The sequence below is a fragment of the Squalius cephalus genome (genome assembly GCF_949319135.1).
Source record: "Squalius cephalus genome assembly, chromosome: 6".
Taxonomy (NCBI): Eukaryota; Metazoa; Chordata; class Actinopteri; order Cypriniformes; family Leuciscidae; genus Squalius; species Squalius cephalus.
In genome coordinates this window covers 30768970-30791958 of record NC_137127.1, presented here as the reverse complement: position 1 = coordinate 30791958, position 22989 = coordinate 30768970, and the positions used below count along the sequence as shown (strand labels likewise).

At 45.5% G+C, this 22989-nt stretch overlaps 1 protein-coding gene across 1 annotated transcript; it reads right to left on the bottom strand.

Annotated features, from left to right (window-relative positions):
* Positions 1 to 350: 350 nt before the first annotated feature.
* Positions 351 to 5446, bottom strand: LOC307160733 (uncharacterized protein). The gene is made up of 2 exons (XM_079874921.1): positions 4708 to 5446; positions 351 to 663 (listed from the first exon to the last, which is right to left on the bottom strand). Exons 1-2 carry the CDS (start codon positions 4974 to 4976, stop codon positions 591 to 593), a joined length of 342 nt encoding a protein of 113 aa, XP_079731047.1. The 5' UTR covers positions 4977 to 5446; the 3' UTR covers positions 351 to 590.
* Positions 5447 to 22989: the final 17543 nt, after the last annotated feature.

Genomic DNA, 22989 nt, shown 5'->3' with positions numbered 1-22989 from the left:
TGAAACGCAAATACCAAGATCAAGGTAAGGATGATATGGATACATGAAGAATTTTTTTTTTTTAGATATGCAATTTACTTCAGATTTTGTGAAATTCAGCTAGGATACTGGTAACGTTAGCCTAGTTAGCTAGCTAGCGATGCAAACTTGGGCTAAGATAGGCTACTTGACACACAAAACACAACTATTCCTGATCAAGAAATAGCCTAATGTTACATAATAGATGGTGTGTCAGCTGTAAGACACCATAAATCAAAGCTTGGATACTATCCAGCCAATCTGACAGTCCATGCACTCACTGACAGAAAACAGCGCGAGTGGGTTGGGGACGCCTCACGATAAGTAAGTGTCATGGCTCGAAGGAAAAGTCAAGGATTCAATAGCAAGTGAATACTGGTGTTTATTAACACAATAGAAGAGGAAGTGCAGGTAGAGATATCAGGCAACAGTAGAATAACAGGCTCGGCAACGCAGGACTCAGTGGGCAGACAGCAACGGACGAACCGCAGACAATCCTCAGAACAGGCAGACGAATCTCAGAACAGGAATACAGGAACTCGTGTCCGATCCTCAATACAGGCAGACGAATCTCAGAACAGGAATACAGGAACTGGATCGAGGGAGAGAAGACTGTGAGCTGAGCCTGAGAACCTCCACAACCATCTGACAAAGACAAGACGAGGTGACAAACAATATATAGGACATTCTCATTCAAAACAGCTGGCGCTGATCAGCTCATCAGCGATAACGAGCCGTGCTGATGAGCCGCGCCCATTCATACAACATGCACACACATAGCAAGGGCGAGTCAATAAATCCATGAACCGTGACAGTACCCCCCCTCCTAGGAACGCCGCCTGGCGTTCCCAGACACCCTTACCTGTCGATTGTAATCATCGATAAGGGAGTGGTCCAGGATGTACCTAGCAGGAACCCAACTTCTCTCCTCCGGACCGTAACCTTCCCAGTCCACCAAGTACTGGAATCCGCGTCCCCTCCGCCTTGAGTCCAGTATACGATTAACCGAATAAGTAGGTTCCCCATCTACGAGTCGTGGCGGGGGGGGGGGGGGGGGGGGTGACCGGGGCAGGCGGATTAATGTGAGAACGAAATACGGGCTTTATTTTGGACACATGAAAGACGGGATGAATCCTCCTGTACGCTGGAGGGAGGTTGAGGCGGACTGCCACCGGACTAATGATCTTGGTGACAGTAAACGGGCCAATGAATTTGGGAGCAAGTTTATTAGAAACGGAGCGGAGAGGAATGTTCCTGGTTGAAAGCCACACTTTTTGACCAACGACGTATACGGGAGGCTTAGACCGGTGGCGATCGGCTTTAGCCTTGGTGTGCGCCCCCACCTGGAGTAGAGTCTCACAGGCTCTAGTCCATGTGCGGTGACACCTCTGGACGAAGGCGTGAGCGGAGGGGACCGCGACTTCGGATTCCAGACTGGGGAAAATTGGTGGCTGGTAACCTACACTACATTCAAACGGAGATAGGCCCGTGGACGACACTGGCAACGTATTGTGTGCGTACTCCACCACTGAAAGTTGTTGGCTCCAGGAGGAAGGATTCTTGGAGACCAAACATCGCAACACCCTTTCCAAATCTTGGTTGGCTCTCTCGGTTTGACCATTGCTCTGGGGGTGAAACCCTGAGGACAGACTGACAGTCGCTCCCAGTAACTTACAAAACTTACAAACTGGGGTCCTCTGTCAGAAACCACGTCTATCGGGAGGCCATGTAAGCGAAAGACGTGATTAACAACGGTCAACGCTGTCTCCATGGCTGAGGGTAATTTGGGCAAGGGAATAAAATGAGCCGCCTTCGAGAACCGGTCCACCACAGTCAAAACGACTGTATTGCCCTGAGAGGGTGGGAGGGAGGTGATAAAATCTAGCGCTATATGGGACCAGGGTCTCGAAGGGACAGGCAGCGGTTGAAGTAACCCATCTGGGGGTCGATTGGAAGTCTTACCAGTGGCACAAACCGAGCAAGCCAAAACAAAACTGTGAATGTCACGAGCCATCAGTGGCCACCAGAACCGTTGCTTGACTAAAAAACTAGTGCGATTTACTCCTGGATGGCAAGCTACGTTGGAACAATGACCCCACTGAATAACGTCGGACCGTAATCCCTCCGGCACAAACAAACGATTCGGTGGGCAACCAGGCGGAGGCGTTACCCCTTCTAAGGCCGTTTTAACCTTCGACTCGACCTCCCATGTGAGTGTGGAGACAAATAGGGTCTCGGGTAAAATGCACTCGGGAGTAGACGGGCGATCGGAATGGTCAAAAATACGCGATAAAGAGTCGGGTTTGATGTTTTTGGAACCCGAGCGGTACGAGAGAGAAAAATCAAAACGACCGAAAAAAAGTGCCCACCGAGCCTGCCTGGAGTTCAATCTTTTGGCGGTTCTGATATATTCCAGGTTCTTATGATCGGTCCAGACAATAAAAGGTACCCCCGACCCTTCTAACCAATGACGCCATTCTTCCAACGCTAACTTTACTGCCAACAACTCTCTGTTACCAATGTCGTAGTTACGTTCGGCAGGTGATAAACGACGGGACAAAAATGCGCAGGGATGCATCTTGTCATCTGTGGGAGAACGCTGGGATAGCACTGCTCCTACCCCAACCTCTGACGCATCGACCTCCACCACGAACTGACGTGATGGATCAGGGGCTATAAGGATGGGGGTTGAAACGAAGCGGCCTTTCAGTTTAGCAAACACAGCCTCAGCTGTGTCTGACCACCTGAACGCCGTTCTGGGGGAGGTCAAGGCAGTCAGAGGTGCGGCTAGTTGGCTGAAGTTGCGAATAAAACGCCGGTAGAAGTTGGCAAACCCCAGAAACCTCTGTAGGGCCTTACGGGAATCTGGGCTTGGCCACTCCACCACAGCCTTAACCTTCTCAGGATCCATTCGTATTCCCTCAGACGAAATGATGTACCCTAAGAAAGGAACAGACTGTGCATGAAAAGCGCATTTCTCCGCCTTGACAAAAAGCCCATTCTCTAGCAACCTCTGAAGCACTCGTCTGACGTGTTGAACGTGCTCCTGGAGAGACGAAGAAAAAATCAATATGTCATCCAGGTAAACATATATGAACTGGTCTACCATGTCTCTCAACACATCATTGACGAGTGCCTGGAAGACCGCTGGGGAGTTGGAAAGCCCGAATGGCATGACCAAATATTCAAAGTGCCCCCTGGGGGTGTTGAACGCGGTCTTCCATTCATCCCCCTTCCTGATGCGAACCAAATGATATGCATTACGTAAATCCAATTTTGTGAAGATTGATGCTCCTTGCAACCTCTCGAAGGCCTAATACATCAACGGTAAAGGATAAGTATTCTTTACCGTGATGCTGTTCAACCCCCGGTAATCAATACAAGGTCGCAGAGAGCCATCCTTCTTCCCCACAAAAAAGAACCCCGCCCCCGCTGGAGAAGAGGAAGGGCGGATGAATTCAGTTGCTAGAGAATCAGAAATATATTTCTCCATAGCCTCCCTTTCTAGAACAGAAAGCGAATATAACTTGCCCTTAGGCGGAGACGTACCTGGCAGTAAATCTATAGCACAGTCATAGGGACGATGCGGAGGAAGAGAAGCATCCCGGGACTTACTGAACACTTCCTTCAGGTCGAGATACTCTGGTGGCACGTTAGACAGATTCACTGGTTCCTCCTGCAACACAGAACAAGAAACAGACGGAACAGCAGACGAAAGACATGAGGCATAACATTGATTACTCCAGCTGGACACGGAGTTCTGACCCCACTCTATACTGGGTCCGTGTTTCACCAACCACGGATGACCCAGGACAATGGGGGCGTGAGGTGACTGAGTGAGGTAGAGTGAGATCCTCTCAGTGTGGTTACCCGAAGTGATAAGTGTGATGAATCCAGTGGTGTGAGTGATGCCCGGAAGTTCCTGTCCATTAAGTGCGTGGATGGTGATACAGTGCTCCAAAGGTGTGATGGGCATGTGAAGTTTCTGAGCCAAAGAAAAGTCCATCATATTCCCCTCCGCTCCCGAATCCACCAGCGCCTGGCCGTTGAAGGCGTGGCCTGCCCACTGGAGTCTCACCGGGAGGAGGGTGGCGTTCGAGGGTCTGGCCATGGATATCCCGCCCGACAGTAGCCTCCGTCCTACCGCCGGGCTTGGCCTTTTAAAGGACAGGTGGAGATGAAGTGGCCGGCCTCTCCACAGTAGAGACACAGACCTCTCGAACGGCGATGTTCTCTCTCCTCCCGGGAGAGCCGAGCTCGACCTACCTGCATGGATTCAGGATCGTTCGAGGGGCTGACCGTGTTCACTCCCCTGAGACTGGGAAATTCAGCGAAATCCCCCACTGGAGTCTGGAACGATCGATTCGCTCTCTGTTGTAATCGTGCATCGACTCGTAATGCCAGTTCAACCAGTTCATCAAGAGTCTTGGGTAAATCCAACGTGTAGATCTCCTTCTGAACACAGTCAGCTAACCCATGCTCATCTCTTGCTCAAGTGCTTGGAACGAGGAGCAGCATGCGTGTTGATTCTTCCACACCGCTGTTTCCCACAGAGCCGCGCGTCCAGATAACCGTGTCATCACTAGTGCCACTTTACTCTCCTCAGAGGAAAACGTCACAGGCTGAAGAGAGAAGTAAATCGAACATTTGGTTAGAAAAGTTCGGCACATATTCGGTTCTCCAGAATACCTCTCGGGGGTGGGGATGCGCGGCTCTGGCCGGTTGATGTTGAGACTTTCCGGGGGAACAGGCGGGGGCCGTGCTGGCGCAGTGGGACCTCTCAGACGTTGTAATTGAGAGGTGAGCTCGGACACCTGCGTTACCAGAGCCTGTATCGCCCGACCCGAGGCACCGATCTGTTCATCCTGACGGTCCATGCGGGCGTGATTACCGGCATACATCTGCTCCAATGTGGCTGCACTCGCTGAATCCATGATCTGGTCAGATGGTTCTGTCATGGCTCGAAGGAAAAGTCAAGGATTCAATAGCAAGTGAATACTGGTGTTTATTAACACAATAGAAGAGGAAGTGCAGGTAGAGATATCAGGCAACAGTAGAATAACAGGCTCGGCAACGCAGGACTCAGTGGGCAGACAGCAACGGACGAACCGCAGACAATCCTCAGAACAGGCAGACGAATCTCAGAACAGGAATACAGGAACTCGTGTCCGATCCTCAGAACAGGCAGACGAATCTCAGAACAGGAATACAGGAACTGGAGCGAGGGAGAGAAGACTGTGAGCTGAGCCTGAGAACCTCCACAACCATCTGACAAAGACAAGACGAGGTGACAAACAATATATAGGACATTCTCATTCAAAACAGCTGGCGCTGATCAGCTCATCAGCGATAACGAGCCGTGCTGATGAGCCGCGCCCATTCATACAACACGCACACACATAGCAAGGGCGAGTCAATGAATCCATGAACCGTGACAGTAAGGGGAGGAGAAAACATTACCACGCAAACAAACAAACCCAGCAGATATAACTTAGATTGCAGCTTACCTTTTTTTAACATGGTCAAACTCAAAATCCATGGAAAACGACATCCACTGAGAAGACAATCCATTGTTTAAATCCATCATGTGCCGGTTGGCTAACCTAATCTATCAAAGTGCAAGTTGTCCGGAGGTTGACATTTTAAGTGTCGCTGTGGGTAGGCTATTAGTAGGCAGACATCCGGTTAAACAGTTAAAATTAGGGTGACCCAAACGTCCTGTTTTCCGAGGACATGTCATGTTTTCACGTCTTGTCCTGGCCGTCGTGGCGTTTTTTTTTATTTTTTTTTTTATTTTTTTATAAAGTGATGAAAATGTCCTGGTTTTTGGGCCGTTATAAGCATATACTTTAAATTTACTGCCGCTTATCTTTGCACACACAACATATGAAACCGGCTAATGCAACGGCCTCAATCCTCAATCCGCAACGGCAAGCAGAGAGCACGTCAGAAAACAGAGGCCTCTGTGTGTGTGTGTGTGTGTGTGTGTGTGTGTGTCAAATCAAATCTTTCAAATGTAAGAAATATTTGTGAAAGGTTACTTTAACTTCTTAAAGTGTTATTTTACTTAAATTAAGAACACTGATAAAGTTTTAAAACGATCCAGTACAGTAGCCTTCTCATTATTTTTTATTTTGTAATATTCTATTGATGTAGTATTAAGCTTCTAAACAGAACTCACTAAATGTTATTTTAAGACGATCATTGTTATCATAGAAATGTTTTTATAGAGTGATAAAAGTCAAAATGGTCAATAAATTAGAAGTTAAGGTACTTTGCCTTTGTGCCATTATTGTTTTGCAGATAATGCAAAGGCAGAATGCAGTAACTTCCGAATAAGGGTCAAAGGTCAAGTTTGAGCTCAATTTTTTTTATGTAGATAAATATATTCATTATGACAACTACTTGGCAAATTTTCAGTGTCCTACCTATCATACAATTGGCTGGACAACAAAAAAACTTTAAAGTCATTTTTCTCAGTTTCACACTCTGGTGAGTTAAGGTCTTTTGCCTTTGTAGGGCAGCATATTTGTCTATAAAAATCTCATACAGCAATCATGAGAACAGCAACATGAAAACAAATAAGAAGAACCCGTGAAAGTCTAGAACTCTTGATTAGTTTGATTCCATAATAGCAAGTGCATATTTACTATCTGGATGGCAGGCTACACGAATAAACAAGGTATGCAAAGTGGTGCAATGGATCGCTGGGTCCTACCACCTTGGTGAAAACTTGCTGGGACCCGAGGGGTATATATGTCTCTTGCAAAGGCTTCAGCAGATACCATTGAACTTGAACCACCAAACTTGAACAAATATAAAGTTCTTCTTACAATTAATTTTCACACTTTAATCATATAGTGACCAGTGGTGTTGTAAATACCTAAAGAGTTACATATGCCAAGTAAGAAAACATATAAGTGGCTACATGTGGTGTGATAGAACTTCAAGGCCCTATGCATAGTTGTCTATAAAAATATCATACAGCAATCATGAGAACAGCAACATGAAAACAAATAAGAAGAACCCGTGAAAGTCTAGAACTCTTGATTAGTTTGATTCCATAATAACCCAATGGATAAATTGCAAAGCAAGTGCATATTTATTATCTGGAGGGCAGGCTACACGAATAAACAAGGTATGCAAAGGGGCAAAATGGATCGCTGGGTCCTACCACCTTGGTGAAAACTTGCTGGGACCCGAGGGTTATATATGTCTCTTGCAAAGGTTTCAGCAGATACCATTGTGGAACAGGCTTTGACCCCATAGGTGATATCTTTTCCCTTCAAGGTTTAGTCATAGAACATCACCGGAACAGAACAATATATCCACACAGAGCAAACTTGAACTAATATAAAAATTTTCTTACAATTAATTTTCACACTTTAATCATATAGTGACCAGTGGTGTTGTAAATACCTACAGAGTTACATATGCCAAATAAGAAAACATAAGTGGCTACATGTTGTGTGATAGAACTTCAAGACCATAGGCATAGTTGTCTATAAAAATCTCATACAGCAATCATGTGAAAAGCAACACGAAAGCAAATAAGAAGAACCCGTCAAAGTCTAGAACTCTTGATTAGTTTGATTCCATAATAACCCAATGGATGAATTGCAAAGCAAGTGCATATTTATTATCTGGAGGGCAGGCTACACGAATAAACAAGGTATGCAAAGGGGCGAAATGGATCGCTGGGTCCTACCACCTTGGTGAAAACTTGCTGGGACCTGTGGGGTATATATGTCTCTTGCAAAGGCTTCAGCAGATACCATTGGGGAACAGGCTTTGACCCCATAGGTGATATCTTTTCCCTTCAAGGTTTAGTCATAGAACATCACTGGAACAGAACAATACATCCACACAGAACAAACTTGAACTAATATAAACTTCTTCTTACAATTAATTTTCACACTTTAATCATATAGTGACCCGTGGTGTTGTAAATACCTAAAGAGTTACATATGCCAAGTAAGAAAACATATAAGTGGCTACATGTGGTGTGATAGAACTTCAAGGCCCTAGGCATAGTTGTCTATAAAAATCGTCTCAGGTTACGACTGTAACCATAGTTCCCTGAGAAAGGGAACGAGACGATGCGTCGATAACGCTTTGGGAACGCCCCCGGCGTGAATGCGTCTGAAGCATCTATGTTAACTAGTCCAATGGAATGAATGAAATGTGCGTCACTGGCGGGTGACGTCATGACCAGGAAGCTATAAAAAGCGCATCCGGTGAAACCGGCTTTAGCTTCGAAATTTGCCGAAGCAAGTCGATCACAGGAATGCAGGAAGTATGGCAGGGTGACGCATCGTCCCGTTCCCTTTCTCAGGGAACTATGGTTACAGTCACAACCTGAGACGTTCCCTTTCGAGGGAACTCGCGATGCGTCGATAACGCTTTGGGAACGAGAATACCCAAACCACCAGAATTCCAAATGCCTGAGTGTAAGCCTGTTGTCAAAACCACACTAAGCACTAAGCACCTGAGACCCTGGGGCAGCATCCAGGTCCAGGCTATAGAACCTGACAAATGTGAGCGGAGAGGACCAGCCCACCGCATCACAAACGTCTTGAAGAGAAACTCCGGATAATAAGGCTTTAGAAGCCGCCATACCCCTCGTGGAATGAGCTCTGACCTCCAAAGGACAAGGCTGGCCAGAGGACTCCTAGGCAAGAGAAATAGCCTCGACTATCCACTTACTCACTGTCTGCTTAGAGGCATGAAGACCCTTCTTGGGTGATCCAAAACAGACAAACAATTGATCGGACTTCCTCCAGGAAGAAGACCGATGAACATAAGTATCCAATGCTTGCACTGGACACAAAAGGTTCAGCTTTTCCTGGTCCAAAGAAGTAAAAGGAGGAGGACAGAAAGCCTGAAGCACAATAGGCCTCGGAATAATGGTTGGCACCTTAGGGACATAACCCTGTTTAGGATACAAGAATGCCTTGACCATTTCCAGTGCGAATTCAAGGCAGGTGGGAGAAACCGAAAGGGCCTGAAGATCTCCGACTCTTTTGAGGGACGAAATGGCTAGAAGAAAAACAGTCTTGAAAGTCAGAAATTTCTCTGAGACCGACTCTAAGGGCTCAAACGGAGCCCCAGATAGGCCTTCTAGTACCAATGCCAAGTCCCAAGCCGGCATCCTAGTGCGTGTTGCAGGCCTTAGCCTCAGGGTGCCATGAAGGAAACGAGTAATCAGGGGGTCTCAACCCAACGATGTACCACCCACCGGGACGTGGAAGGCCGCAATGGCTGCCACGTATACTTTTAAGGTGGATGGACATAAACCTGACGCAAAGCGATCCTGCAGAAACTCCAGTACTGTGTTTACTGAACAGTTAACCGGGTCCCACTGACGCTGGTGACACCAAGTAGTGAAGACTCTCCATTTCAAAGAGTACAATTTCCTCGTAGCGGGAGCTCTGGAGCTTAGAATGGTCTCAACAACCTCGGTTGAAAGACCACTCTCTATGAGTTGGGCCCCCTCAGAGGCCAAACCCAAAGTTTCCAAATCTCTGGTCGGGGGTGCAATATTGTGCCCCCGGCCTGAGACAGAAGGTCTTTCCTGATCGGGATCTCCAAGGGAGGACCGTCTAAGAGATGAATCAGGTCCGCAAACCAGATTCGACTCAGCCAACGCGGTGCTACTAGCAATAGGCTTATTCCGTGCTGACGAACTCGCTCCAGGACTCCTAGGAGCAGAGCAACAGGGGGAAAGGCGTACAGACGTAGCCTCGGCCACGTCTGCACCATAGCATCCAGCCCCAGGGTGGCTGGGTGAGTAAGGGAGAACCAGAGTGGACAGTGCGTCGTATGCTGAGATGCGAACAGATCTACTTCGGCCTTGCCGTAAAACTCCCATATCTTCTCCACCACCTCGGGGTGAAGTCTCCAGTCCCCTGGCCTCAGCTCCTGCCTCGACAGGACGTCTGCTCCGGTATTCTGGCCCCCTGGAATATACACTGCCCTCAGAGAGAGTATTTTCCCCAGGGACCATAGGAGGATCTGGTGTGCCAACTTGCATAGTGGACGCGAACGCAGACCCCCCGACGATTTATATAAGAGACCACCGATGTGTTGTCTGTCCGACAAGCACATGGTGATCCCTCAGGTCTGGGAGGAAATCTCTCAACGAGTTGAAAACGGCCATCATCTCCAGGCAATTTATGTGCCAGGAGAGATGATGACTCCTCCACAGACCCTGAGCTGAGCGGCCTTCCATTACCGCTCCCCAGCCGGTGAGGGAAGCATCTGTCGAGATCGCAACTCGATGGCAAAGAGCTCCCAACACCGGACCCTGGGACAGGAACCAATGTTTCCTCCATATAACCAAGGCGCGGAGACACCGCCGCGTGATCTTGATCATACGAAGTGGGTTTCCTCTCGGGGAGAACCCTCTGGTCCTGAGCCACCACTGCAAAGGTCTCATGTACAGCAGGCCAAAAGGTATCATGTTGGACGCCGCTGCCATGAGCCCTAACAGTCTCTCGAACTGTTTCACAGTGCGTGACTGGCCTAGCTTTAGCTCTTTCATGGCTGTCAGGATAACAGCTACACGAACGGGCGATAGATTGGCTCGCATCGTGACTGAATCCCATACCACACCCAGAAAAGTGGTCCTCTGTAATGGAGAATCTTCTTGGCGTTGAGCCTCAACCCCAATTTCTGCATATGTGCGAGGACGACATCTCGATGCCGAATCACTAACTGTTCTGATTCCGCTAGAATCAGCCAGTCGTCTATGTAATTCAGAATACGTATGCCCTGCAGCCTGAGCGGGGCCAGAGCTGCATCTACGCACTTCGTGAATGTGCGGGGTGATAAAACTAGACCGAATGGAAGTACCCGATACTGGTATTCTTTGCCCCCAAAAGAAAACCTCAGGAACTTCCTGTGCTGAGGGAGAATGGAGACATGGAAGTAAGCGTCTTTCAGATCTATCGTGACAAACCAGTCCTCGGATCTGATTTGATTCACGATCTGTTTGAGTGTCAGCATCTTGAACTTGAGTTTTTGAACTGTACGATTCAACAGACGAAGATCTAAAATGGGACGCAACCCCCCATCCTTTTTTGGAACAATGAAATAACGGCTGTAAAAACCCAATTCTCTGTCGGGTGGATACACCTGCTCTATCGCTTCTTTTGCTAATAGAGCTTTCACCTCTTGCTCCATCACCAGAGCCTGCTCGGGATGAACTATCGTAGGCAACACCCCGTTGTAACGTGGAGGATGAGAACCGAACTGGATTCTGTATCCCTTCTCTACTATATGCAGGACCCATTGAGAAATATTTGGCAGTACTTTCCACTCTGTCAGAAAATCTACTAAGGGAACCAGCCTCTCGAGGCTGGCCTCTGGTGTAATTGAGACACTCAGCCCGGGGGCCTGAAACATATCGGCAGGAACCACCCGAACTGAATGTTTTTGAACCCCCCTCAGAAGGTTCATGTCTGACGCAGACATGAATGTCGAGTTGACATTGCACCAGATGATCGCTGGGAACCACTGCGCCCCGAGATCAAGGGTGCGGGGTTGGCAAAATGGCCCCCTGAGGACACCGAGGTGGAACGGACACCGTATGCTGAGGTGTAACCCGCTCCACCCCGGGTGGGGCTGCCCTCATGGGTCTGACGCCATAGGCATCAGGTCCTTTTCTTTTGAGCCGAAGCCTTCTTAGCCTGAAGAACGGTCCTCAGATCCGGCTTCTGCTTCGAAGGCTTCAGCTGAGAGTGACTCTTTTTGTTGTGCTCTATATGAGGAGTTTGACGGCTGGGGCTGCTCACGCCCAGCAGCCCCAGGGGGTTGGACACGGCGAGGGAGAAATTTTTTAAAAGCTTCTGACTGTTTTTTGGCCTCCTGGAACCTTTCGACGACAGAATTAACAGCGTCGCCGAAGAGGCCAGAAGGCTCAATAGGTGCATCTAAAAGGAAAGCTCGATCTTTATCCTTTATTTCTGCCAAATTCAGCCAAAGGTGCCTCTCAGTGGCTACAAGGGCTGCCATAGACCGCCCAATCGCTCTGGCGGTCTCCTTAGTAGCCCTTAGAGACAAATCCTGTCCCCCAGGACAGGAAGGAGATAAGGTCCTCGGACCCGTCTCCAACCCTTCTGAGAGATCCTTTTGCGATCCCCAGGAATGCATTCTCCATGCTGCCTCAGCAGCAGCAGGTCCTGCACCCTGAGGATCGCGAGGCTGACCACTTTCCTCGAAAAGTGACAACCGGGAGCGGAGCGTACGGAGAGGGAGCCGCTCACAATGCTGGCAATCAGCCCCCTCGAAGGCTGAAACCGCATGCTCCACTCCCAAACTAATGACACAAAGCTTGTGTGTGTCCCCACCCATTAAATAACGCGGGCAGGGAGAGGCACAGAGTTTGAACATTTGTTTTTCCATAATAGACAGACAACAGTAAATATAACAGACAGAGTACACAGATCGCTTGCTGAGGCAACAGAAGCTAAAGCCGGTTTCACCGGATGCGCTTTTTATAGCTTCCTGGTCATGACGTCACCCACCCGTGAGTCTAGAACTCTTGATTAGATTGATTCCATAATAACCCAATGGATGAATTGCAAAGCAAGTGCATATTTATTATCTGTAGGGCAGGTTACACGAATAAACAAGGTATGCAAAGTGGTGCAATGGATCGCTGGGTACTACCACCTTGGCGAAAACTTGCTGGGACCCGAGGGGTATATATGCCTCCAGCAAAGGCTTCAGCAGATACCACTGGGGAACAGGCTTTGACCCCATAGGTGATATCTTTTCCCTTCAAGGTTCAGTCATAGAACATCACCGGAACAGAACAATACATCCACACAGAGCAAACTTGAACTAATATAAACTTCTTCTTACGATTAATTTTCACACTTTAATCATATAGTGACCAGTGGTGTTGTAAATACCTAAAGAGTTACATATGCCAAGTAAGAAAACATATAAGTGGCTATATGTGGTGTAATAGAACTTCAAGGCCCTAGGCATAGTTGTCTATAAAAATCTCATAAAGCAATCATGAGAACAGCAACATGAAATCAAATAAGTAGAACCTGTCAAAGTCTAGAACTCTTGATTAGATTGATTCCATAATAACCCAATGGATGAATTGCAAAGCAAGTGCATATTTATTATCTGGAGGGCAGGCTACACGAATAAACAAGGTATGCAAAGGGGCAAAATGGATCGCTGGGTCCTACCACCTTGGTGAAAACTTGCTGGGACCCGAGGGGTATATATGTCTCTTGCAAAGGATTCAGCAGATACCATTAGGGAACAGGCTTTGACCCCGTAGGTGATATCTTTTCCCTTCAAGATTTAGTAATAGAACATCACTGGAACAGAACAATACATCCACACAGAGCAAACTTGAACTAATATAAACTTCTTCTTACGATTAATTTTCACACTTTTATCATATAGTGACCAGTGGTGTTGTAAATACCTAAAGAGTTACATATGCCAAGTAAGAAAACATATAAGTGGCTACATGTTGTGTGATAGAACTTCAAGACCCTAGGCATAGTTGTCTATAAAAATCTCATACAGCAATCATGAGAACAGCAACATGAAAACAAATAAGAAGAACCCGTGAAAGTCTAGAACTCTTGATTAGTTTGATTCCATAATAACCCAATGGATGAATTGCAAAGCAACTGCATATTTACTATCTGGATGGCAGGCTACACGAATAAACAAGGTATGCAAAGTGGTGCAATGGATCGCTGGGTCCTACCACCTTGGTGAAAACTTGCTGGGACCCGAGGGGTATATATGCCTCCAGCAAAGGCTTCAGCAGATACCATTGGGGAACTGGCTTTGACCCCATAGGTGGTATCTTTTCCCTTCAAGGTTTAGTCATAGATCATCACTGGAACAGAACAATACATCCACACAGAACAAACTTGAACTAATATAAATTTCTTCTTACAATTAATTTTCACACTTTAATCATATAGTGAACAATGGTGTTGTAATATACATAAAGAGTTACATATGCCAAGTAAGAAAACATATAAGTGGCTACATGTGGTGTGATAGAACTTCAAGGCCCTAGGCATAGTTGTCTATAAAAATCTCATACAGCAATCATGAGAACAGCAACATGAAAACAAATAAGAAGAACCCGTCAAAGTCTAGAACTCTTGATTACTTTGATTCCATAATAACCCAATGGATGAATTGCAAAAAGCAAGTGCATATTTACTATCTGGATGGCAGGCTACACGAATAAACAAGGTATGCAAAGTGGTGCAATGGATTGCTGGGTCCTACCACCTTGGTGAAAACTTGCTGGGACCCGAGGGGTATATATGCATCCAGCAAAGGTTTCAGCAGATACCATTGGGGAACAGGCTTTGACCCCATAGGTGATATCTTTTCCCTTCAAGATTTAGTCATCGAACATCACTGGAACAGAACAATACATCCACACAGAGCAAACTTGAACTAATATAAACTTTTTCTTACAATTAATTTTCACACTTTAATCGTTGTAAATACCTAAAGAGTTACATATGTCACGTAAGAAAACATATAAGTGGCTACATGTGGTGTGATAGAACTTCAAGGCCCTAGGCATAGTTGTCTATAAAAATCTCATACAGCAATCATGAGAACAGCAACATGAAAACAAATAAGAAGAACCCGTCAATGTCTAGAACTCTTGATTAGTTTGATTCCATAATAACCCAATGGATGAATAGCAAAAAGCAAGTGCATATTTACTATCTGGAGGGCAGGCTACACGAATAAACAAGGTATGCAAAGGGGCAAAATGGATCGCTGGGTCCTACCACCTTGGTGAAAACTTGCTGGGACCCGAGGGGTATATATGTCTCTTGCAAAGGCTTCAGCAGATACCACTGGGGAACAGGCTTTGACCCCATAGGTGATATCTTTTCCCTTCAAGGTTTAGTAATAGAACATCACTTGAACAGAACAATACATCCACACAGAGCAAACTTGAACTAATATAAACTTCTTCTTACGATTAATTTTCACACTTTTATCATATAGTGACCAGTGGTGTTGTAAATACCTACAGAGTTACATATGGGGAGTAAGAAAACATATAAGTGGCTACATGTTATGTGATAGAACTTCAAGACCCTAGGCATAGTTGTCTAAAGACATCTCATGCAGCAATCATGTGAAAAGCAACATGAAAGCAAATAAGAAGAACCCGTCAAAGTCTAGAACTCTTGATTAGTTTGATTCCATAATAACGCATTGGATGAATTGCAAAAAGCAAGTGCATATTTACTATCTGTATGGCAGGCTACACGAATAAACAAGGTATGCAAAGTGGTGCAATGGATCGCTGGGTCCTACCACCTTGGTGAAAACTTGCTGGGACCCGAGGGGTATATATGCCTCCAGCAAATTCTTCAGTAGATACCATTGGGGAACAGGCTTTGACCCCATAGGTGATATCTTTTCCCTTCAAGGTTTAGTCATCGAACATCACTGGAACAGAACAATACATCCACACAGAGCAAACTTGAACTAATATAAACTTTTTCTTACAATTAATTTTCACACTTTAATCGTTGTAAATACATAAAGAGTTACATATGCCAAGTAAGAAAACATATAAGTGGCTACATGTGGTGTGATAGAACTTCAAGGCCCTAGGCATAGTTGTCTATAAAAATCTCATACAGCAATCATGAGAACAGCAACATGAAAACAAATAAGAAGAACCCATCAAAGTCTAGAAATCTTGATTAGTTTGATTCCATAATAACCCAATAGATGAATTGCAAAGCAAGTGCATATTTATTATCTGGAGGGCAGGCTACACGAATAAACAAGGTACGCAAAGTGGTGCAATGGATCACTGGGTCCTACCACCTTGGTGAAAACTTGCTGGGACCCGAGGGGTATATATGCCTCCAGCAAAGGCTTCAGCAGATACCATTGGGGAACAGGCTTTGACCCCATAGGTGATATCTTTTCCCTTCAAGGTTTAGTCATAGAACATCACTGGAACAGAACAATACATCCACACAGAACAAACTTGAACTAATATAAACTTCTTCTTACAATTAATTTTCACACTTTAATCATATAGTGACCAGTGGTGTTGTAAATACCTAAAGAGTTACATATGCCAAGTAAGAAAACATATAAGTGGCTATATGTGGTGTAATATAACTTCAAGGCCCTAGGCATAGTTGTCTATAAAAATCTCATACAGCAATCATGAGAACAGCAACATAAAAACAAATAAGAACCCGTCAAAGTCTAGAACTCTTGATTAGTTTGATTCCATAATAACCCAATGGATGAATTGCAAAAAGCAAGTGCATATTTACTATCTGGAGGGCAGGCTAGACGAATAAACAAGGTATGCAATGTGGCAAAATGGATCGCTGGGTCCTACCACCTTGGTGAAAACTTGCTGGGACCCGAGGGGTATATATGTCTCTTGCAAAGGCTTCAGCAGATACCATTGGGGAACAGGCTTTGACCCCATAGGTGATATCTTTTCCCTTCAAGGTTTAGTAATAGAACATCACTTGAACAGAACAATACATCCACACAGAGCAAACTTGAACTAATATAAACTTCTTCTTACGATTAATTTCACACTTTTATCATATAGTGACCAGTGGTGTTGTAAATACCTACAGAGTTACATATGCCAAGTAAGAAAACATATAAGTGGCTACATGTTGTGTGATAGAACTTCAAGACCCTAGGCATAGTTGTCTATAAAAATCTCATACAGCAATCATGTGAAAAGCAACATGAAAGCAAATAAGAAGAACCCGTCAAAGTCTAGAACTCTTGATTAGTTTGATTCCATAATAACCCAATGGATGAATTGCAAAAAGCAAGTGCATTTTTACTATCTGGATGGAAGGCTACATGAATAAACAAGGTATGCAAAGTGGTGCAATGGATCGCTGGGTCCTACCACCTTGGTGAAAACTTGCTGGGACCCGAGGGGTATATATGCCTCCAGCAAAGGTTTCAGCAGATACCATTGGGGAACAGGCTTTGACCCCATAGGTGATATCTTTTCCCTTCAAGATTTAGTCATCGAACATCACTAGAACAGAACAATACATCCACACAGAACAAACTTGAACTAATATAAACTTTTTCTTACAATTAATTTTCACACTTTAATCGTTGTAAATACCTAAAGAGTTACATATGTCACGTAAGAAAACATATAAGTGGCTACATGTGGTGTGATAGAACTTCAAGGCCCTAGGCATAGTTGTCTATAAAAATATCATACAGCAATCATGAGAACAGCAACATGAAAACAAATAAGAAGAACCCGTCAAAGTCTAGAACTCTTGATTAGTTTGATTCCATAATAACCCAATGGATGAATTGCAAAAAGCAAGTGCATATTTATTATCTGGATGGCAGGCTACACGAATAAACAAGGTATGCAAAGTGGTGCAATGAATCGCTGGGTCCTACCACCTTGGTGAAAACTTGCTGGGACCCGAGGGGTATATATGCCTCCAGCAAAGGCTTCAGCAGATACCATTGGGGAACAGGCTTTGACCCCATAGGTGATATCTTTTCCCTTCAAGGTTTAGTCATAGAACATCACTGGAACAGAACAATACATCCACACAGAGCAAACTTGAACTAATATAAACTTTTTCTTACAATTAATTTTCACACTTCAATCATATAGTGAACAGTGGTGTTGTAAATACCTAAAGAGTTACATATGCCAAGCAAGAAGATATATCCGCCTTGCGTCCCCTCCTTACCCTCTTGGGTCTTTTTCTCTGGTGCTACTGCACTGCAGAGACCGCACCTGAGCCATCGCAGGCAGTGAGTTAAAAAATGCAGTTTTTTAAGAAACAGTTCTCCTGGTCACATGGTCTCTACTAGAGGGCAGGGACGTGCTAGCTTTCGGTCAATGAGTTGTGCCTGGAATTTGGGCCGGCTAACTCTCACAAGTTGAGACCCTGGTCTGAATGTGTGCCCAAGGTTCCTACCTCTCCTACGGGACCAGGTGATGAGCCTGCAAGCGCTGCCCCGGAGGAGGCAGACCGAGCCCTGGCTTTTCTCTGTCCGTCCGCCTCAGTGCGGTTCTATGTGATCAGAATGCAAAGCCTAGACCTTAGACCAGCTCTATCTGTTATGGAAACCAGCAGAAGGGAAGGCTGTTTCCAAGCAGAGGTTGGCCCACTTCAAAGTGCTTGCCTTCGTCTTGGTGAAAAATCCCAAGATGCACGTGCCCACCTGGGCGGTGAGCTCCTCCTAAGTGAGAGTACTGCTCCCTCCTAGGCGTTGGCATACAGTGCCTCGCTGAACAGATGTTGAATAGAGTTGGGGGCTGGGCGACACCTATACACATTTGCTAGAGAACTAGCATGTGTCGAACTGTTGCTTCCCGTGGGCTCCCTTCACATGAAGCCAGTTTTCACTGCAAGCACAATTCAAAGTGTCGGATTGCTGCGCCATTCCCCTCCTATGGACTGGATAAGTGCGCAATTTTTGCTCCAATTGAGTTCCCTCTTAAACTGAACCCTGTTGAGTTCCTCCATACCCTTTGGCATCGGACGTGGCGAAGCGTCCAAAGCCAGGCCTATCACTCATATGCACTGGTGGAACCTGTGTTAGGCTGGGTCCATATGTTGTGATCCCTACGGCGATCCCATATGTGTATTATTCCACGGTACGGCTCCCTGCGGTGAGCCCGTGTCGTCACTGTTGGTTGATCCTCCCCCCTGTTATAGGCTGGAGTCATCCCAGTGACATTCCATATGTTGTACTGCCCGGTCATCCTTCCAGTCCATATGTATATCCCCACATGTTACCTCTCTTCGGGCAGGATGTGGTTTCCGCTGCGTCCCTTCCTTCCTTGTCAGGGTACACTTTCCCAGTGGTCCTTTGGAACAGTAGTCGACTTCCCTGGCCTAAGCCTCGCCCTTCTCCACCTCAGAGCTGCGGGGGGACTTGAGGCTTTTACCCAGGCACTGGAAGGTGACAGCTCTAGTGGCGTTTTCCAGGGTTAAAGATCCCATTCAGTCGACGTCGACTACGTCTGACGTTCTCAACTGAAAGGGAACGTCCTGGTTGCGTATGCAACCCACTGTTCCCTGAAGGAGGGAACGGAGGACGTAGTCCCTTTGCCACTATAGCCGGACCACCGCTGACTCCGAGTTCCGTTCGGCTCCTCAGCGAAAAACAAGTGGTGCGTGCATCTGCTTCCATATTTATGCCCGCACGGCGGGGCGAAGCGTGATGCATCTCACGCACGCCAATATGCACATTGGCTCGTTCTAACATGCTCGAAGAAGACAGGCTCCCTAGCTTTATCCCATTCAGTCGACGTCGACTACGTCCTCCGTTCCCTCCTTCAGGAAACGGTGGGTTGCATACGCAACCAGGACGTTCTTTCTGCGCAAACTTCAAAAACGCGAACCAGTGAGAACGCCGATGGCGTGGACATGCACATTACGAGTTCAGTCTATAGGTATGCACACATTTGAATATATGTGTGCAGGCGTGTAGTCCTACACATCAACCCTCAACATACTACTTGTCTGGCCTTAAAATTTATAATACAGAATTTTTATCGCTTCCACGCGAACCGGAATTATCCCGACAACGCTTTATCTGTAGAGAGGTAAAGGGAGGAGAGGGAGGCCTTCACAGGGGAGATACTAGTTGACATTTCAGGACTGCGCTGTCATCCGGCAGCTCGATGGCACACGACACGCTAGAGGAGCGGGAGGTCCGTGGGGATTCACCCGGTGGAAGCGCTCCCACTGTAACCCTCAGATCTCTGCTTTGCACACAGCTAGCGTACTGGGTAACATCAGAGGGAACTCTAGCCTTTATAAGAAAGGCAGGTTAGGAGTGTCCAGTTAGGAGTGGCTCGGCATGCAAATCTCATTTGCCAATTTTTATTTGTCGTTTTTCTACTACTCAGAGGTGATTAGGGCTCCGAAGTATGACCCCTAATGTCGTCACTCGACATAAGGTCAAACGTGACTGTCAGAAAGGCAACTGAGATCCCATAGTGTGACATGCCCTACAGCTGGGATCATGTTCGTACAGTCTGACAAGCAACAATAGTAAAAGACTGTTATAAATCGGCTTAACGTTTTACAGATTCAAAGGAACCAAAATGATCAGAAGATTAATTTGTGAACTGGATATCGCTGTCAATCATCCACATATTATAAAAGTATACATTTTCCCTTTAAAATGTAGTGAAGATTGGGGTTAGGGTCAGCATTTCAACAATATATCCTGTTTATACAGTATAGCCTCAGAAATTATAAATGTTGGTCTTCTGGTTTGAACATCACCGTGATGGCAGCACTGTGAACGGGCTCCTAAAGAAACCTATGAAATTGATAACTTTACCCCGTTAAGACAACGCAATTTTGTGCTTAGAGGTAGATAAGTGAGGGGGTAAGCGAAATACACCAAAACTTAACGCTTCGACGGAGCAACATAGTGGGTGCTTAAACCTGGGAAAATAGCGCTAGCTTCCCTGCTAACGCTAATGTGATTCACTGCTCGACGCGAGGCTGCACAATGGTGACTGCTACCGCACGGTGAAACGATATGGCCAACATAGACGTGGTACTCCAGGAATTGAGGGACTTTCGCCAAGAAAACAATGTGAGTTTGAGGGAAATTAAGGAAGAAATGTCCAAGATGAGCGCGAGAATGGATGAGGCTGAAGGACAGATTGAGAAGGCGGAGGAGAGGATTCAGAACACGGAGGATGCCATGACGGAAATAATAAACTTACAAATAAGGTTGGAGGATAAATTAATGGACTTGGAGAGCCGTGGGAAAACGTCTGCATCTACGGTGTACCCGAGACAGCAGAGTGGGACTCTCCAACAATGAGTGATTTTGTGGAGAAGCTGCTACGTGACGGTTTGGAGCTGTCCCAAGATGAGCTTGACATAGGCATCGAACGGGCGCATCGCTCTCTAGGCCCACCACCGCCAGACGACGCACCCCCACGCTCTATTATTGTGAAATTCCTCAGCTTTAAGACCAAAGAACTTTTGCTCCGTAAGGCATCCGTAAGGCAGAAAAAATTATTTACCTGGAATGGCAAACAAGTAAGTTTAGACCATGATTATCCTCCTCTCATCCTAAAGAGACGAAGAGAATACGCAGAGGTGCGCAAGATTCTGAAAGAGCAGCAGATCCCCTTTCAGACTCTCTTTCCAGCTAGGCTGAAGGTGAAATACACTGAAGAAACTAAAATTTACAACACAGTGGTGGAAGCTACTGCAAATATGTCCAGTAGAGGCTATGCGGTGAAGGTCATTGGATCGCCAGAAACAGTGTTGGAGCAACTGAAGCAGCTGACTTGGAGCAGAGTTGGCAGAGGAGCGGGGAGCAGCGCAGCGAACAAGAGGCGGGACCCCGGTTACAAAGAAATACTCAGAGCCTTCAAGAGGACCTCACCTACGCCTTCGGGAAATTGAGGTTTACCCACTTTGTTGTTCTTTAAAAAAAAAAAAAAGAAAAAAAAAGCTGTTACTCAGTTTAATGGTGTATTATAAGTGGATAAGTAAGGTTTTTGGAGGGTGTTTTTCTCAGTGAGGCCTTAGCCATTAAGGGCCTCCTCCACCGACTGATGAAGAAGTTACCTTTAAAGGCTAAGCAGGGTCCACCCCAGGGACCCCTACCTTGGAAGTTAGAACTACTTCAGTTTGATTTTTGTCTTTTTTTTTTTATGTTATTTGTTCACGTGTTCCATGTTCAGTGTTTACAAGGGTGTGCGGGGAACCTATTAAAATGTGTGTACTCGTTCTATAATTTAGATGAGTAGCAGATCAGTGAAAATGGTATCAATCAATATTAATGGCTTACATAACCCGGTAAAAAGGTGGAAAGCCCTATCTAAATTTAAAAGAGATAAAGCTCAAATTGTTTTTATGCAGGAAACACATCTGTCTGATAGCGAACATGAAAAATTTAACAAGCTTGGTTTTAAACATGTCTTCTATTCTTCTCACAGTTCGGGGAGGCGAAGAGGTGTGGCGATTCTGGTGTACGGCGCTCTAAATTATGACCATATATCAGAATATAAAGATAAGGAGGGTAGATATATAATGGTAACTGGTAAGATTGATGGTATTACTCTGAGTCTCTTAAACCTGTATATTCCCCCAGGAAGCAATTGGTCCTTGTATAAACAGATCCTAGAATTAACAACAACAAGGAGTCAGGGAATTTTACTATGTGGTGGTGATCTTAACCTCACATTAAATGCTAAATTGGATTCTTCAAATGGGAAAGGTGATGCGAGAAATATTGGAAAAAGATTGGTACACCTTATGGACGAATTAGGATTAGTTGATGTGTGGAGAGATTGCCATTCAACTGATAGGGAATATACCCACTATTCATGCGCACACAATATCTACTCAAGGTTAGACTATATCTTCATGTTTAGAAATGATCTCTTTAGGTTAAAAAATTGTGAAATGGGTCCCTGTACTATATCAGACCACAACCCGGTTTACGCTAATATCTGCCTGAACAGGAAGAATAGATCTACCTTATGGAGGTTGAACACAAACATTCTTAATTACCCAGATATTAAAGAGCATTTGAAGAAAGAAATAGAGGAGTACTTAGAATATAACGATAAGGACGAGGTGTCACCGGGAATACTATGGGATGCACTTAAGGCAGTGATTAGGGGGAAAATAATTGGTATTTCCTCTCACCTGAAAAAAGTAGGTCAGCAAAAACTCCGGCATTTAGAAGATAATTTGTTAGATATGCAACACCAACACTCTAGGTCTCATTATGGTAATATTAAATTTAATATAGATATAATAAAATTTAAAAAAAGAAATAGATGATTTGAACACCATGGACGTACAGAAAAAAACTCATTTTTATAAAGCAACAGTACTATGAGGTAGGGGGGAAATCACTGAAACTTCTTTCTTATAAGCTTAGGAAACAGCAAGCAGAGAGATCTAT

Coding starts and splice junctions, on each gene's coding strand:
- LOC307160733 (XM_079874921.1), bottom strand. CDS start 4,976: ATGACAGAACCATCTGACCAGATCATGGATTCAGCGAGTGCAGCCACA. Junction 664..4,707: donor CGCATCCCCACCCCCGAGAG/GTATTCTGGAGA, acceptor TGTCTTTGTCAG/ATGGTTGTGGAGGTTCTCAG.